Source organism: Pseudonaja textilis, chromosome 5 (genome assembly GCF_049901715.1).
Source record: "Pseudonaja textilis isolate UNSWEBS1 chromosome 5, rPseTex1.2, whole genome shotgun sequence".
NCBI classification, from domain to species: Eukaryota; Metazoa; Chordata; class Lepidosauria; order Squamata; family Elapidae; genus Pseudonaja; species Pseudonaja textilis.
This window is the reverse complement of record NC_141994.1, coordinates 36,138,158-36,155,761: the sequence shown is the minus strand read 5'-3', so window position 1 is coordinate 36,155,761 and position 17,604 is coordinate 36,138,158. Positions and strand designations below refer to the sequence as shown.

General features: G+C 34.0%; 1 protein-coding gene across 4 annotated transcripts in view; it reads left to right on the top strand.

Moving 5' to 3' along the window:
* The window catches only part of PPP1R12A (protein phosphatase 1 regulatory subunit 12A), a 124,615-nt gene that overhangs the window by 62,802 nt on the left and 44,209 nt on the right, over positions 1 to 17,604 (top strand). For all 4 annotated transcript variants that reach the window (XM_087934502.1, XM_026699195.2, XM_087934504.1 and 1 more), the window contains exons 3-8: positions 3,450 to 3,568; positions 6,351 to 6,510; positions 8,394 to 8,538; positions 10,646 to 10,720; positions 11,648 to 11,736; positions 11,899 to 12,056. In XM_087934502.1, coding sequence (XP_087790628.1) covers positions 3,450 to 3,568; positions 6,351 to 6,510; positions 8,394 to 8,538; positions 10,646 to 10,720; positions 11,648 to 11,736; positions 11,899 to 12,056 — 746 coding nt within the window. The remainder of the gene's footprint in view (positions 1 to 3,449; positions 3,569 to 6,350; positions 6,511 to 8,393; positions 8,539 to 10,645; positions 10,721 to 11,647; positions 11,737 to 11,898; positions 12,057 to 17,604) is intronic.

Here is a 17,604-nt window from a genome sequence, read left to right as displayed (position 1 = left end):
CACCCTTCATTAGACATTATTGCATTTACTCCTTCGCTTCAGTGGATACAGCATTTGGACGAAGGGTGCTTCAGAGGATGGTCCACAAATGGAGTAATCAGACCGGACATGGGCCCTCCCATGGACATGTTGGCTTTGGTAAGTCCCATCCTGGACTCTCGGCGCAGCATGGATGAGAAAGGGTGTTGGTATAATTACCTGAGAATGCCCTTTCTATCTATGCTGCAAGAGAGTCCAGCCTCACCCTGGTTATGTCCGGTGCATGCAGGGAGCGGATACTTTCTAACTTGTTTATTATTTGCTTCCATAGACACTCTGAGTCTGTCAGGTAGCTTCGCCTAAAGCTGGGGATCTGGCGAGAGGCTGGCTTTTTTATACAAGGCAGATGCGCTCTATGATGTAATAGGGAAGAGACTAACCCATCCTGGACTTTCTTGCAGCGTAGATAGAAAGGGCGTTCTCAGGTAATTATACCAACATCCATTTCCATTGCTAAGCAAGACAGTTGTTAAGTGAATCACTGAATTTTTAACAAGTGAACATGGGATGCTGCAATCATAAATGTGAAAAATAGTGATTAGTCACTTTTTTCAGTGTTGTTATAACTTTGCTCACTAAACAAATGGTTGTAAGTAGAGGATTAACTGTAGTAGCAATAAATCCAGGTAAAATTACCAACAGTAATGGAATTGAAATGCCAAATGGCCAAACCATCAAGAGCCATCAGGATGAAGCTTATAAGAGTCTGATCAGTTGGAGAATATGAACCATGGATAAAGTAGATCAAAGTCCCAGGAAAGTATATGCCATACAGTTTAAAATCTGCTGTGGACAAAATACTAAATTGCAGAGAAATATGTGAACATTTAAAAAGGTACACTCTGATGGAATCTAGAAGATGATCCTTTTCTGCTATAGCATCTATTCTTTGGAACTTCTAGAAATCTCTTAAAATGTATCTTTTTTTCAGGAGGTTTGCAGTCTCTTGGAAGAGGGAGCCTGCAAAGTCATTGTATTATTTGTGTGATTTTCATGCATCATCCTGTGATCTTATTTATATTTAAGTTTAATTACTTTTAAGTATTGTTTTAATTGTTTTGCTGGATGGTTGTATCAGGCCTTCCACCAATTGTATTTACAATGTGACCTGGAGGGCTTTCTGTGCCTGGTACTCCCAATCTGGGTTGGATCCTGCAGCGGTCTTGGTTGCCCAGGTGCTGGATTTCCTCCAAGAGGGACTGGACAAAGGGCTTGTCACTCAACACATTACAACAGCAGGTGGGGGCCCTGTCTTGTGTACTTTCTGGTGGGGGCACGGAGGCCTTATTCTGGCATCTGACCATCCACAGATTTATTAAAGGGGCGATGAATCTTCGACCTCCAGTGATTCATCGATACACCACATGGGACATCTCTAAGGTACTGCATTCGCTGACTGAGGCTCGCTTTGAACCACTCAGATCTACTTGTCTGCAATTTTTGTTGTATAAAGTGACCTTCCTGGTAGCCATCACCTCAGCCAGATGGGTTTTGGATTTGGCTGCACTTTCTGTCAGGACGGAACCCTGTATCTTTCACCCCAAAAGAATTGTCTTGAGATTGGACCCTTCATTCATGCCAAAGGTGAACTCATGGTTCCACAGGGTCCAAGAACTTATATTGCCTGATTTTGGTCCAAAACCAGTCCACACATTTGAAAAGAAATGGCACACTCTGGACATATGGAGGCCCTTCGTACACATATAAAATGAACTTCCCACTTCAGAAAGTTGGAATCCCTTTTTGTTTCATTTCAACCCTCTACCCTTGGTTGCAAGGTCACTCCATCGACTGTGGGGCAGTGGATCAGAATGTGCATCTCCAGAGCCTACTAGTCCTCGGGACTTGAAGTACCTCTTCACATCACAGCCCATTCCACAAGAAGTGCGGCCATGTCGGCAGTGTGGGCCACTCAGGCTTTTCTTGAAGAGGTTTTCCAGGTGGCCACTTGGGTCTCACCATCCCTGTTCATCAAGCACTATAAGCTAGACTCCTTTGCCTCACCGGAGGCAGCCTTTGGATGGAGAGTTCTTCAAAAGGTCTACCCTTACTAGGGGATCTGGACCGAACTAAGCCTGCCCATAGGACAGCCAGCTTTGGTATGTCCCAACCTGGATGCTATCTCCACGACAAAGGAGAAGAGGCATTGGTCTTACCTAATACGACTTTTATCTTTGCATGGCAATAGCATCCAGTCCCACCCTAATGAGGGTCTGCTCCAGATCTAGTGGAGCACAACATCAGCAAGAAAACACGTCAGTCTGTCACTATTCCTTTGCCAAATTCTGGGGAACGTTGGTAATGGAAGTGTCCTCACAGACTCAATCCAGTCAGATAGCAGCACGAGGTCTACCCAATCCTAATCCTAATCCTGGATGTTGTCTCCACCCAAAGAGAAATGGGGTATCAGGTAAGACCAACGCCCTTTCTGACTAAGAAGAGGGGATAAAATGACTGCTGTCTATAATGCTCTGAAAGACTGTCTAGTGTAATTTAATTTATAGGTCAAAATTAACTACCCGGCCATAAGAACTGTGAAACAGTGGAATATTTTTTTAAACAGTGATAAACCCTTCCTTCTCCTTCATTTTCTAATGGAGATAAATGGCTACCTGTGTTAAGTGGTCCCTAAATTTCTGACTAAGAAGAGGGGATAAAACAATGACCTGTAAGATTTTTTTAGTTCATACATTTTATGATGTACAAATTGTAACAAAATAAGATTATTCTTTAATTCTGATTAATATTAACGGAATGATTATAGCAGGGGTCTTCAAGCTTCTTGGGTTGGTGAGCACATTAAGAATTTTCAGTTCATATATGCAAAAATTTGTATGATCTGAACAGAAACTATAGGCATCTAACTTCATATAGTGGTCATTCTCACAAAATGATTTTACATGAACCTAGTAAATGTGTTCCCCATAATCTCCCAAAATGCCCTTTAATACTTAGCAAATATTTTTACCTTTTCTAGAGAAAAATACACACATGTACCATTTTACTTTCCAAGGATTCATTTAGAGTTTATGAAACATTTTGAAAAAGAAAGCCACATTTCAGTCTTTCCAGTTTGCATTATGCTAGCCTTCCATATGTTTATTTTTAAGTATAACAATATTTTAAAAAATATCAGGAAAAGCATACTGCATGGGATATACTATGTGTGCTGTTTACTGTCACCACTTTAAGGACCAGAATCTACAGGATATAGAAGAATTGTAAACATAATAATTTAATTTAAGGGGGTCTTATTAAGGACCCAACTATATTGAGATAATCTTATTAAAAGCTTTTACAAATTTTCCCCATATGCACAGATTATACTTTACTATTTTATGAAAAAAAATCTATACTTACATTAAAACTATTCAGCATATTTGTCATTTTTTTCTTCTTTCCATTAACAGATACCTGATTAGTCAAGGAGCATATGTAGGAGCTGTAAACAGTGAAGGAAACACTCCATTAGATATTGCTGAGGAAGAAGCAATGGAAGAATTGCTTCAAAATGAAGTGAATCGACAAGGTAAAAATAAAAATTTAGTGCTTTACTATGTGTAACGATTAGGAAATTCCATATTGTAAAGAAAATTAATGATACAAGAAAATTAACTATAGAACACTAAAATAAATCCATATAACAGCATTCATTAATTCTGTATCAGCACTGAAGATGAGTTTTCTGTAACTATTTTCTTTCGTCTCTTTCTCTGCAACTCTTTCTTCTCACTTATTTTTCCTTTTCTTCCCAGTTGGTTTTTCCTCCCCATTTTTATTCTGCTTCTTTGCTCTGTTTTTGCTAGGAGCAGGAATAGGAGACAAAATGGCATGTAGTTATAAACCAGATGAGTTAAATTAATTTTTGCAAATAGGGTGCTCATTTGATAGAAATTAGTTTTATGAAAACTGAGTTTTTTCTGTGCCCAGATGCTGATCTTTATTGGAATCTTGTCTGTATCCAATATGTTCTTATACATATACAATTACATACATACATGCATAATATAAATACATACATACACATATAAATATATATACATGTACACACACATATATACTTGTACATATAAAATACATATACATATAATATATACATATATATTTAAGTGTATCACTTGGATATCTTTTCTAGAGGTTTTAATTTTGTAGAGGAACTATGAATTAACATAGCATTTTTATCTGTATATTTTGGTGGAGGTATAGAGAAAGGCGATGCTGAATGTAGGCTTCTTTTCCCTTTGGGATATAACAGTATGTAAGAAAAATACTTCGAAAAACTATGTTCGTGTTCCAGATAGCAAAGTATTTTAAAATTTGGAAATTAAATGATTTCCCCCCAGCTTGGTTGATAAGATGGGAGCTTAGCCATTGACATTTATCTTCTAACATTAAAAAAAATGATTGAATTGCAGTCAGTATTTTTTAAGATAAAATACTGAGGAAAAATACACAATATTTCAGATTGGTTATTGACATTACAATACATGTTTGTATTGAGTAAAATAGGAAAACTGTATACAATTCTTTAATAGTTGGGACTATGTTTAGTGTTTTGAGCATAATCTGATCATTTAATTAAAATTCAATATTTTAAAATATTCCTTTCTGTCACATAAAAATTACTGTGATAATAACTTACAGAACTCTGCTATGGCCAAACTTCTGGTGGGAAGAACTGTAATGCTGGGGCTTTTAGCTGTGCGCTTCTAATCTAAATGACAGTAAAAGAACCACTTCAGCTCTGAAGGTAGCATAGCATGTTTGCTAGCAGCATTTGATGTGGAGCATTCCCAATACTGTATCACATAATGATAATATCCATCCAAATATAATAAGTGGGAAACCAAAACAATTGTTTTGAAGACATGGCAAATATATTATAAACATAATTTCATTTAAAATAGTTTAATAAAATGTGTCAGTTTGAGAAATCTTTGAACTTTAGATATTAAAACATGCCAGTTTCCCACAAATATAATCTATAAGAGTCAATGCTGTTTTTACCAGTACTGTAAGTGGGATTTTGGAGCCTTGCTTATTTTTGCTTATTTAAATGCATCTTATATATAATGGTGCTTGAAATAGTGGAGAATATTACAGTCTTTTATGATTTGATATAAGAGATAACAATGTTTTGATCTGAGGTAAAAATGTAATGTCACCATGAATTGTCTATTGCATTTTGACATATTAAAGTGATGTTTTAACATCCTGGCAATTAAAACCGTAAAGCACTATTGGATACAACCTGAACTGGTTTCCTATTTTAGTCCATTAGTAAGAAAGATTAATCTGACTACCAAATTAACATGCAAAGTATGTGGACCATTGGAAAAAGTATTTTCTTTTAATTGTTTTTATTTAGTTCTGAGACCTAATAAATAAATGAAGAAACTTAGCAATATTCAATGGTTTGATTTATTTTTGAAGCTGCAATATCTATTTATGTGCATTTTTCTAGCTATTTTCCTTTATATCCTAAGATTGACTGCTGTTCTGTTCTGGCTTTTTAATCTTTATGAAGTAATTAGGTAATTTTAAACGTGATATTTATTATACATTTGTATTTTACCTGTAAACATAATAATTAGATGGACATATTAATGCAAGAGCAAAAAGCTAATTCAATGTTTTATATACAACTTCAGTAATGTCCAATGTTTAATAAAAAGAGGTTTAGAAAGAAAATACATGTTTCGAAAAAAGGGAGTGACAAGGGAGGCAGAGGCTACTGCTACTAGTTTTTAAAATTTTTAGCTTCAGAAATAATAAGCTCATGGTGGATGAGTACATGAAAGGAAACGTTGACGTTTTCAAGTTTTTAATGTTAAAAGAAATTAAGATCTTGGAAAACAGATCTATAAGAAACTAATTGCTAACATGGAAACTACTGACATTGCAAATCTTACTTTGGATCTTAGACTGTACAAGTCTTGTTACCTACATTAAATGCATATTTGTCTGGACAATGTGTTAGAAAATTGACCTCAGCTTGTATCTCCAGTTTGTAATTCTGCCTCACCTTGTTATTAAGTATCTTGACCTAGTCCAGCTTGTTGAACGAGATCCTATATTGCATTTTAAAAATATAATTGTCTGTATAATACCTACCTTTTTAGAGAATGATATTTGTGTGAACTTTGTTTTCTGCCTCAAACTGCAACCAAAATGTTGAGGATGATCACTTCTACAGAATAGATAGAACTGGAGGGGAATTATCCAATGTTTTGTTTAAAGGTTGATGAATTTTATGCAGTTTAAATAATAAGTGTCTAGGTTTTAAAGTGAATATATTTCTATTCTTTTAGGGGTTGATATAGAAGCAGCTCGGAAAGAAGAAGAGCGAATAATGCTTAGGGATGCTAGACAGTGGCTTAATAGTGGTCATATAAATGATGTTCGGCATGCAAAATCTGGTGGTACAGCTCTTCATGTAGCTGCTGCTAAAGGGTATACGGAAGTCTTAAAGTAAGTTGAGCTTCTGAATGGATTCAGATTTCACATTTAAAATTTGCTGTGAACGCTTAGATTTACATATATGGTTTTAAATGCTTTCCTAATCATTACAAATAATCAGTCAATGCTGAAATTTTAACCACATAGCAAGTCAAGAATGAATGAATATGTTCATTCATTCATTCATTCTTAATTGTTAGTATAATATCTTGAAAGTTGGGTATGAGGTATCAATTAGCATACTCTATTAATGCTTCACAATAGCTTAAAATTGTGGACCAAGGAAGGGCAAGACAATATTCAGCTCATATCTATTCTTCCATTTTCTTAGATATTTGTGGAGTTCTCAGAATCCATCCTCCCTTGTTTTCACTCTAAATTAAGTGAATCTGCAATGTATGTGATGCAATTTGTGATTTTCTACTTAAGTTCAGTGATAACCTACAATTTCATTGTTTGTGACAAATCTGAGAAGTTCATATTAACACTCTCAAATTATTCTTTTTGCCACAAATCTTTATAAGACTTTACATTCTAGTTTATTTTCACTTTTGGCATATATAAAAAATAGCTAAGCAATTAGAAATGCTGCAATTTCTTTTTTCTGCAACTATTATTTATATGAAAATGTAGCAGTAAGCAGAGAATCACAAGCAAATAAAAAACCAGCAAATAGTACTAATAATGAAGCCAGTCTTTAGTTCCTTTTTTTCTGTTTTGAGTGTCGAGGGAGATAGAAAGTTCTGGCTCTTGCTCTTCTAGCAGCCTCAATCATTGTTAATTGATGTTGTAGTGTGTCTTTGATATGGTCTCTCCATCTTCTTATGGGTCTGCCTCATGTTTTTTGAGCTTCTCTTTTTGTATATGCCTTGAATGGTATGGAATCCCAGATCGTCCAAAAATTATAATGACAATAGTGACAGTAATAAAGATAATATTACTAGTGATAAATGAATAACAATAATATGGTGATAGTGATCATAATTTAATTATCATTCAGTTACCACAGGTGCTACCCCTCAGTCATGTGATTATCATAGTTCTGTGATCACCATTTTAGTCAGTATATCCCATGCCTACCTATTGTTTACTTTTTTTTTCCCATGCAGACCAGAGATGTTGGAAAGGAAGGACTCCAAGAGAGTAAATGAACTCACAATGGGGAATACACATTGAAAGCAATCCCTATATACCTTTTTATAATCCCTTCCTCTCCTCTCCATCTTTCCACTCTTTGAGAGGCCATACAAGATATTTCAGTAGGCAGTCTCTACCTGAGTCATTTCCCCCTCTTCTTCTTGAAGAATGAAGAGATTGGAAAGGAAGACAGAGAGTATTAACTGTTCGTTGAGTGTGCTTGTGACTGCCAGTGAATTGCTTTCAATGTGTATTTCCCATTTTAATCTCTTCCTCTCCATTAAATGTAAATATAAACAAAAATTCATTCTTACTACTTATACCAGTGCCCAAGTGAGCATTCCAAAGAGCGGGAGAGTGGTTAGGAAGCAAAAAAAAAGTCAGAGGTGTCAAACTGATTAGCTTGTCAGTTTTGACTATCCTGGCACTGCAGAGATTAAGTGGGAAAAAAGATAGCATAGTTGCAGCCAAGTGATTTTCCACTTAGCGATGAAGTTGCCAGTCCCATTTGCTGTCACTAAATGAGGCCAATCTGTATTCATAATAATAGCAATGTAGGGTATGATAGTTGTGATGAAAATATTAATAGTAATAATGAAAACAATAGTGATGACGATGATACTAAGTGATTGAGAGGGCAGTTTTTGACACAATTCTGAATATGAATGTACAGTGATCTGTAAATGTCCTCCTTGTAGTATTTCTTGAAACACTTAAAATCTTTTAGTTCAGTCATGTTACCTGTTCTAACTTAATAGGCTGTTAATACAAGCTGGGTATGATGTAAATATTAAAGATTATGATGGATGGACACCACTTCATGCAGCTGCTCATTGGGGAAAAGAAGAAGCATGTCGAATACTAGTTGAAAACTTGTGTGACATGGAAACTGTCAATAAAGTGGTAAGATTTCCATTTGACTTAATTCACAGCTTCTAACTATAACCAAGATATTATTTAATGCTTTCCTTAACATTTAAGCTGTATATCTGAACTACAGTAAGCAGAACCTATGTTATTTTTTTTAAAAGGTTTTAAGGCAACTTAAAACTTATGCAAATATTTTATGGTATTTGCTTTACCACACTTTAAGTTTTCACTTGTGACTTTGCTACAGTCCCAGTTAAAATTATATATACATTTTTTTCAGGAATTCTTTCACTTCATCATTTTACTGTTCAAATTTATTTCATTTCATAATCCAAACAAGCATTCTTGTTCATGTTGCCTCTTAGCAAAATGTCCTATGCTTCGATGGCATTCAATAATATTCTTTGCATCTTGATTCATGTAGTTTTGACATCCTTTTTTCTTACATCCACCTTTCATTCATTCTAGTGGAAGAAACACCTTTGTAATTTCTTTTCTTGCACTCATTTTATACTCTTACTGCTTTCTATTCTTTTCTTCTATGTTCTTGCTTCCAAAGATGTACTCATTAGGCTACCAAATAATAGTCTTCTTAAATGTAGTGTCTTTTATTCTTGTATCTTTCACTAATATTATTTCTTCATATACAATAAAATCAAGTTTTTATTCATTCCTAGGTCATTTGTAATCTGTGTTTTAACCAGGTATTCAAAACAACCCTTTTTTACTCACCAGATACTTCTTATTCTCATTTATTATTGGATCAAGTAGGCCATTTAGTTTTATTGTATTCTCACATCTTATTTCTACTTATTCATTAATGTCACTGAACATAGATCAGCCACAATATATGGGTGGGTTCAGGAAATAACTCTCTGAGAACACCAGTTTGTTTGTTTGTTTAACAAATTTATATAGCTGCCCAACTCACACAGACATGACTCTGGAAAACTTGCAACATTTAAAAATCCACCACATAATAAAAACCCATAAAAATCTCTATTTGACCCCCATAGAAACAACAACACAAGCAAACCAGCCACTTGATTGGCTCCATCTTCATTTGTGGTCCCCAGGACTGCTGACAAAGCCATGCTTTTAGGGCCATTCGAAAAGCAAGAGGATGGGGATCAACTGTATCTCAGGGTGAACGATGTTCCATAGAGAAGGTGCTGTTACTGAGAAGGCACTTTTTTGTGGACCTACCAGATGTACATCCCTAATCAATGGGACATATCCTGTTTCCCACCCTGTTGGACTGGGTGTATGTAATAGGGAAAAGGCAATTAAGTTTTGGATTAGGGATTCATAGATCTAGTTTTCCATATATTGTTTTTTATGTTTTATATGATATTTTTTTAGAATTTTTAGCTTTTAAAATTAATAATTCTTTGTATTTTACTCTTCTTATGCTAGTCGATGGCCATAATGAAGTTTTGATTTGAAGGGAGAGCCAGTCCTTCAAGTAGCCTGGCCCAAAGCCATGTAGGTGCTAATCAGCACCTTGAACTGTACCAGGAAGCAGATCAGCAGCCAGCGTAGCTCCCACAAAAGACGTGATACATGCACAAATCTAGGCTTGCACAAAACTGTTTGGTCTGCAGCATTGTGAATCAATTCAAGCTTCTGGCTATTCTTCAAAGGCAGCCCCATGTAGAGTACATTACAGTTGTCTAGATAAAACCAAGGCATAGGTGTGAAGGGCATGTTGGTCCAGGAATGAGTGAAACTGGTGGACAGTTTGAAGTTGTATAAAGAATCTCCTGGCCATGACTGCCACCTTCTCAGAATCCCCAGATTATGCCAATATATATATATATTTTCTTTGTGGATGATGGGAAAACTGATGATGTTTCAGAACAAAGCTTTAAGCTGCACCTCTGAATTTAATTTTTTTAGAATGTATTCATGGCTTTTATAAGATTTTGTGATCAGAGCTACAGTTAACATGATTGCTAATTTTCACTCTTTTTTTGGTTCAAATCGTGGGAGGGAGTTTGGCAGGTACTTCAAGAAGCAGTTGAGGATACATTGGCATCTACAGCCAACAGATTTAATAGATTTCCTGCTGACAAATTCTTGCTCTTTGTGATTATTAGTTTAATTGCACCATAATCTGTGTTTTTTTCCTCTTCTGTAGGGTCAAACAGCATTTGATGTAGCAGATGAAGACATATTAGGCTATTTAGAAGAGCTTCAAAAGAAACAAAACATGGTAAGCTCTTTCAGTGTGCAAGAACAAAATGTGAACCAATTTGAAGCTTCATATTAGAATATATAGAACTAACACAAAAGGACATCCGTGTTCATATTGAGTTCAATTTAAGAGCTGTTTAAATAGAATATTTTAATAGCCACTGCACAGAATGTTTTGCATATACTAAACTTATGTCTTGGTAATGTTTTGGACTTTTGAGCATGCTACTAAAAAAAAAAAATCTGGATTTCTGTATTTTTCTTTCTGAGGCCACATTTACTTCCTACTTTAAATAGCATGGAAAGGTTTGTATTTATTCCTTGTTCTCAAAAGAGAAACACAGCTTGGTCCTTTAGCTTTACAAGACATCAGGAAGAAGTTTAAACATAATAGCATTAGTCCATCTTATTTCCAAAGCTTTCTTTAGCTGTCAGCTATAGCTTGTGGCCCCATATTATAAGTTGTTACGATATACCACTGTGAGTAAGAAAGTGCCTTCTCCATATTAAGCTACAGCAACATATGACCTGTTTCTGCTCAGGGAGTTGGATATTAACTTCCAAGACTCCATTTTCTAATAACTGCCTGTTCTTGGCTATTTTGAAGTTACAGAGATCATTATATTACTACTGCTACCAAACACAAAAACTTCACTTTCGTAGTAGTTTCTCTTAACAATACTTCTGGATCCTTTCTAAAGCAGTGCTTAATAAAATTATGTATTAGTTGTGAGCTGGCATTATTTTACTTTTTTCTATTTTATTTATTTTTATGAGATGGAGATGGTTTTAGGACAGTTTGTTTGCTTCAGGTCAGTGTTGCTTTTTATGCTGAAAATTAGTTTTGAAAGATTTTACTTTTTGAATTAATAATACTGGAATTTTCCTAGTAAATTTTACTTGTAATAATTAAAAATCTAATTAAGTATTTTAACTTCTGTTAAAGCTTCATAGTGAGAAGAAGGAGAAGAAATCACCTTTAATTGAAACAACAGCAAACATGGACAATAATCAGTCTCAAAAATCATTTAAAAAGTAAGTAGCTAAACTAAAACTAACATTGGGAGAGGGGCAAAAAAGGATTAAGATTACACAAATTTGAACTAGAATATGCCGTGGATCAAACAAAGTATCAACTGATATTTAGTTTTTTCCCCTAAAAGTAATAAATAAATATTTATAATATCAATGTTCCAGTAAAGATACTTTGATCATTGAGCAAGACAAGAATCCATCAAACATTGAGTCCTTAGAACAAGAAAAGGGTGATGAGGAGGAAGAAGGAAAAAAAGATGAGTCCAGTTGCTCTAGTGAAGAAGATGAGGAAGAAGATTCAGAATCTGAAGCAGAAACAGGTAATGTGGAAAAATACTTTGGTTACCTTTTTATTTATTTTTACCTCGTTTTAATTTATTGTAACTTTTGTTTCTTCCTTGTTTTATGTTTGCTGCTGCCATAATAATATGATGCTGAGGGACAGGTGGAAGGCATTAAATGATTTTAATTTTTTAGATAAAGCTTATACTGAACGGATCGTTGTTTATATCTTACTACATTTTACATGTTCTTAAAACATCTTTACATAATTTTTGAACAGCTCAATTGGCTTCACAAATAGGTAATTAGGAACTAGATAACTGTATGAAAAACAAGGTGATATATTACATGAAAACAAAATGAGTAAGAAGTCTTGCAGCAAGAGTAGAAAAATCAAAGATTACATGCACTTACATTATCATAAAGAGACTTCTATAGTAGTGGGTTGCATTGATTTTGCAAAAACATGTAGCATTGCTAAAGTTAGTTTGTTTAAAATTGCTGTCTCAAATCACTTAAGGTCAAATGTGGCCTGAAAGATAAGTGAGCAATGGTGATGCATGTTGAGATTATTTTGTTGAAAGTCTCAACAAATGGATGTGGGAAATATATGCTTCAAAGTGCTCTATTTATACAAATTACATTGGTCATTTGTTTATTTTGTAGACTAATAACTTGATTAGTTGTTTTTAATCTTAATAATAAAGAATAATCTATCAAATGTATACACAAAATACTGGATATGCTATTTTTTAAAAAATGCACAAGCAGTTTGCAGTGAATATACTGAAAGCTTAGCTTAGAAAATTATTTCTAGCAGTTTAGTAATTAATCTATAGCTAAAAAAATATTTAAAAAGTAATGCATAATTGGCCTTTGAGATATTTCTTGTTAAGGCTGTGCTTTGGAAAATTAACTTTTGTTGTGGCAGAACAATTTCAACCTTGTAAACTTCTACAAAATTCATTTATGATTTTGCTGTGTAGAACAATCTGATTAATTTTAAAATAACAAACCAGAAAGATATACTTTTAGTTCACTTAATTATAGTAATATAATATTGAAAATCTTGATGAACTATATATATGAATGACTTAAAGGTTCAGAGTCATCACTTCAGCATTTCGTGAGTTACATGACTTTCATTGCTGTTTTCTTTGTTCCTACTATGCAGTCTTGTGCCAGGAAAATATGACTGTGACACAAGAATTAATTTATGTAAACTTGGAGATTTTAAAATATCAACAGGACTTTCATCATACTTTATTTGGCATGCTAGAGAACTTAACTTTTCCTTGAAGCTGAATCTCTATGTTCCAAACTTGTACTTTCTTTTTTCTTCCAATTATTTATTATAAGGTAGATTCAGAGGTCTGTTGTAAGTACTGGTACTTGGAAAAAGATTCTAGATGGATTAGAGGCCTACTGTACTATCTCTTTTGCATAATATGTATATAGACAGGATTCAATACATCAATATTTCATTTTTAAATGAAAAGCACTAGGAATATTTTTTTTTAAATGTGCAGAACATGAAAAAGTAACTCCCTAATTGTCAGGTTTTCACTCTCCTCTAATGTGATTCAGTATCCATTCACTGAGACTAGATTGTACTTCAATTTGTTGAATACTTGCTTAGTTTTTAAAATATATTTACCGTTATATATTGACATATTGTATATAATTATATTCCATATAGTCAATTATTTTTCTGGATGTCTTTATTAAGAATTGTAAAACATAAAAGAGTGCCTTCTCAACTGTTGCATTTGGAATTGAGAGTCACATTCCACTTTGCCCGAGTCTCACATCAGAGATTGACAACCATGATTTGTGGAGCATAAATTGTTTCCAGTCATGTTTTTACAGCTCATGAAAACTATGAATTCCACTACTGATATTTGATGATATCTGGAGATTATTAAAAAGCATTAAAATAGTACATTAAGATTCTTTTTTAAAATAAATTTTATTAAGTTTCCAAATTTTAAAAACATAAAATAAAACTTTATACGTTATTATCAACATCAAGACATCTTTTTCATCTCCTCACATTTTTCAGTATATGTATTTACTTATTCCTTTACCATTACATCTTACTCTTACTATAAATCAGTATATTTTATCCTTACATTTCAATCTTCTCCATGGTATATTTACATATTCCCTCATTCTTTTCCTAATTTCCATTTTATTTTATTTTTATTTCTAAACCACTTGTATCAGGCATCCCAGGCCCTATAATAAATTGAATCTTCTCTGTCTTTTATTTTCATCATTAGCCTGTCCATCTCTATACAATTTATTATTATTTTTATAACCATGCCTTCCGGGGGAATCCTTTTTTCCTTCCAGAGTTGTGAGTACGAAATCCTTGCAGCTGTTAATATATGTAACATAATATATCTATCTGTTTTATTGCATTTTTGTGTTATTATACCTAATAAAAAAGTTTCTGGATTAAATGCAATTTTCTGATTTCGTGATTTCTTCTATCCATTGTCTAATTGATATTTCTGGATATGTGTTTCTTGAAGGCATATAATATCTAAGTTCAATTTCTGTAGTTTAGTTATTGTTTTTTCCTCTTAATTTGTGAATTTAAACCGTTGATGTTAATGGAAATCAATTTGATTTCTTCTGCCATCTTACTCTGTAGTTTTTTCTTGTTGAAGCTTATTTGCTCTCGTTTGGTGTCTCATTCTTACGCCTTCTCTTTCCACTTATTCCTGCTCTCTTTCCTCTTGTTCTGTTTCTCTTTCCTCCACCCAATCTTCTTCTTGGCTCCTACTTTCCACTTCCTCTTTTCTGTTCTGGTCTTCAACGAATTCCCTCGCTTTTTCTATACTGTCTATTTTAAAATTTTTATCCTGTCATGATATTAACATTCCGTCTGGGATGAGCCATTTGAACAGGATGTTATTATTCAGTTGGGTGGCCAGGAATCTGTATTTCTGTCTATGTTCCCTTATTCTTCTTGGAATTTGTTTCAACATTACAATTTCTATTCCCTTTAATATCAGCGGTTCATCTCGTCACTTTGTATATCTCATCTCTCAGTTATTTCTTTGAGAATCATATATGAACCTCTCTTGGAAGTCTAAAACACCTTGTGTAGTTGGTATATATTCTATATACCTCATCGATTTCCCTTCGAACCTCTTGGCCCTCTTTTTGTAATGCTTCTGCTATGAGATCTGCCATTAATTTGGGCAAGTCCTCCCCCCTTTCTTCTGTTACATTCTGAAATCTGAGGAAGAAATCAGCCTTTTCCATCTCCAAATATGCAAATGCCTCTTCTAATTTCCTGTTCTCTCCCATTAATTTCTGTTCTATTGATTCTACTTTCTTATCCATTTGTTTGACCTTTGCCTCCACTGCTTTCATTTTATGTTCCATCTTTACTACCATTTGCTGGATTGTACTTTTCTTCTCATCTAGTTTCCATGTTTTACCTTTCATTTCTCCCATTTCAGTTTAAAGTCTGCATGGTTTCTCACCATCGTTTCTTGTATTGTTGTTAATACCATTTGAATTGTTTGCATATTTGATACCCGACTCTCCTTCTCAGGATTCAGCATGCCCTCTATCAAACATTGTCCTGCTGGTGATGTTATTGTTGATGTTGGGTTGGATGTTGTTTTCTTCCCAATCCTAGCAGTAGTTGTCGTGGTGGACATCTTAGGCTTCCCAAATCTACCTATTTTCTTGAGAAAGTCTTTCAATATTATCATCCGTTGTATCAGCTCCCTTCTGCGTTTTCTATGTTTATCTCTTCCCTTTTAACTTATTCTAATCCCTTCAGTTTATTACTACATGGTCTAATATATTTAATAATGTCTCTCCTTAATTTTATGCACACTTTATATGTATATATATGTATTTATACAACAATGTAAAACTAAATATCATTATTTATAATCTATGATAGTCTGTAACCCTCTTAATTTTCTGATCTTATTTAATCCTTTTAATAAATAAATTAAGTATAATTCTAAATATAGCTTATATAGTAAACATATAATTCAATAAATATAGATAAATATGTTTGATTGTTTTCTTTTCTTATATACTATATCTTATAACTTTCTTATAGTTCAATTAAGTCTATGAATCAATATATAGCCATTAATTAGTTATACATCAATTAATTAATGAGTTGTTATCCGAGGAATCAAATTGTGGAAAGATATCAAGGATATATAGGGTTTGGCAGTTATAAAGAATGTAGCAATCTATGAAATAGGATACATAAATTAATTCTTCTTGCAAGCAATCAGCTATATGTATATATATATATATTGCTTTAGATTTTTTTTTCAATATACAGTTTTAAATTTAATACTTAGAAATTATTCAGCTTTCTTCTTCTTTCTTCCTTCTTCTTTTCCCTTTTTTCTGCACACCATCACATTACTTTCCTCATTTCTTGTTTCCTCAGTCATCTTTAACTACTTAGTCACTTTTACTCTCAAATTGCACAGTCACAGCTTTCTATCAAAATGGTTCCACTCTCTGTTCAGCTACTGTACTCCATTAAAGTTCCAATTGTTCTCTCTAATGTCTCTTTTCTGCTCTACTAGTAATCAATCCAAATCACAGAAATTTTAAGTTTTTATTCAGAGTCTCGGTCTTTTCTTCTGCGGTGCTCTCTCTCAGCTGTCAAACTGTTCTGTTTCCTCCTCTCCCTTTCGCTCCGCTATCCCCCGCCAATTAGCCGCTGTATTGACTCACTCCGGAGACTCCCTCTGTCAAAGTCTTTCACAGGGCTCTCTTCTCTCACCTCTTAAAAACTGTCCCAGTCTGCTGTTCTTCTTCTGATGTCTTGCATTTATCCACTTTCCTGCTTCCCGATTGCAGCTGGCTGTCACAGCTTCTGACCTGCCATAGATGCTGGATTTCTTTCGCGCCGGATTCAAAGGGCTTCCCCTTGTCGCAGTGGGAGGTTGCTTTCCTCCACTTTGCTCCTAGGCTTCCCTTCTAATTCGTGTGTCTCTCCAAGCTTTGCGATGCCTCAGAGCTTCCAAGCACAAAAAATTGAATACAGGATTGAAGAGATCACTCTCCTGCTCCGCTCCGCTGTGACCTCACCACCGGAAGTCCAGTACATTCAGATTCTAATAGGCTCCAAAAATTAAAAATGTCCTAAAATTCTGTATCATTTTCTTTATTAAGGCTGTGTATACTGTGAACTTGATGAAGAAAATAATCCTACTCATCACCATTAGCCTATGTTTCTAGACATTTATTCTTGTGTTTATAGACTTTTGCACTATTTTTTGTGCACTGTATTTTATCATTTTTGTATTATTATCTTAAATGCTTATTGTAAATATCCATCCACTACTCAGAATTTAGCAGATGAATACATTAATTAAAACAACACTTTTCTTATTGTATTCAATTGTTAATTAGTACTAGGAATGATATAATATTTTAATCAGTTTTTAATAGCAAAATATAGTTTTCTGCTATAAGAATATACTGTGGGGAGTATTCCTCTCATAATTTTCTCTTCCTCTCCTCTTCCTCAACTTGCAAGATATTTGGAATCTTGTTTTCTGGTTTAAAAGTAGCCACTTCAAG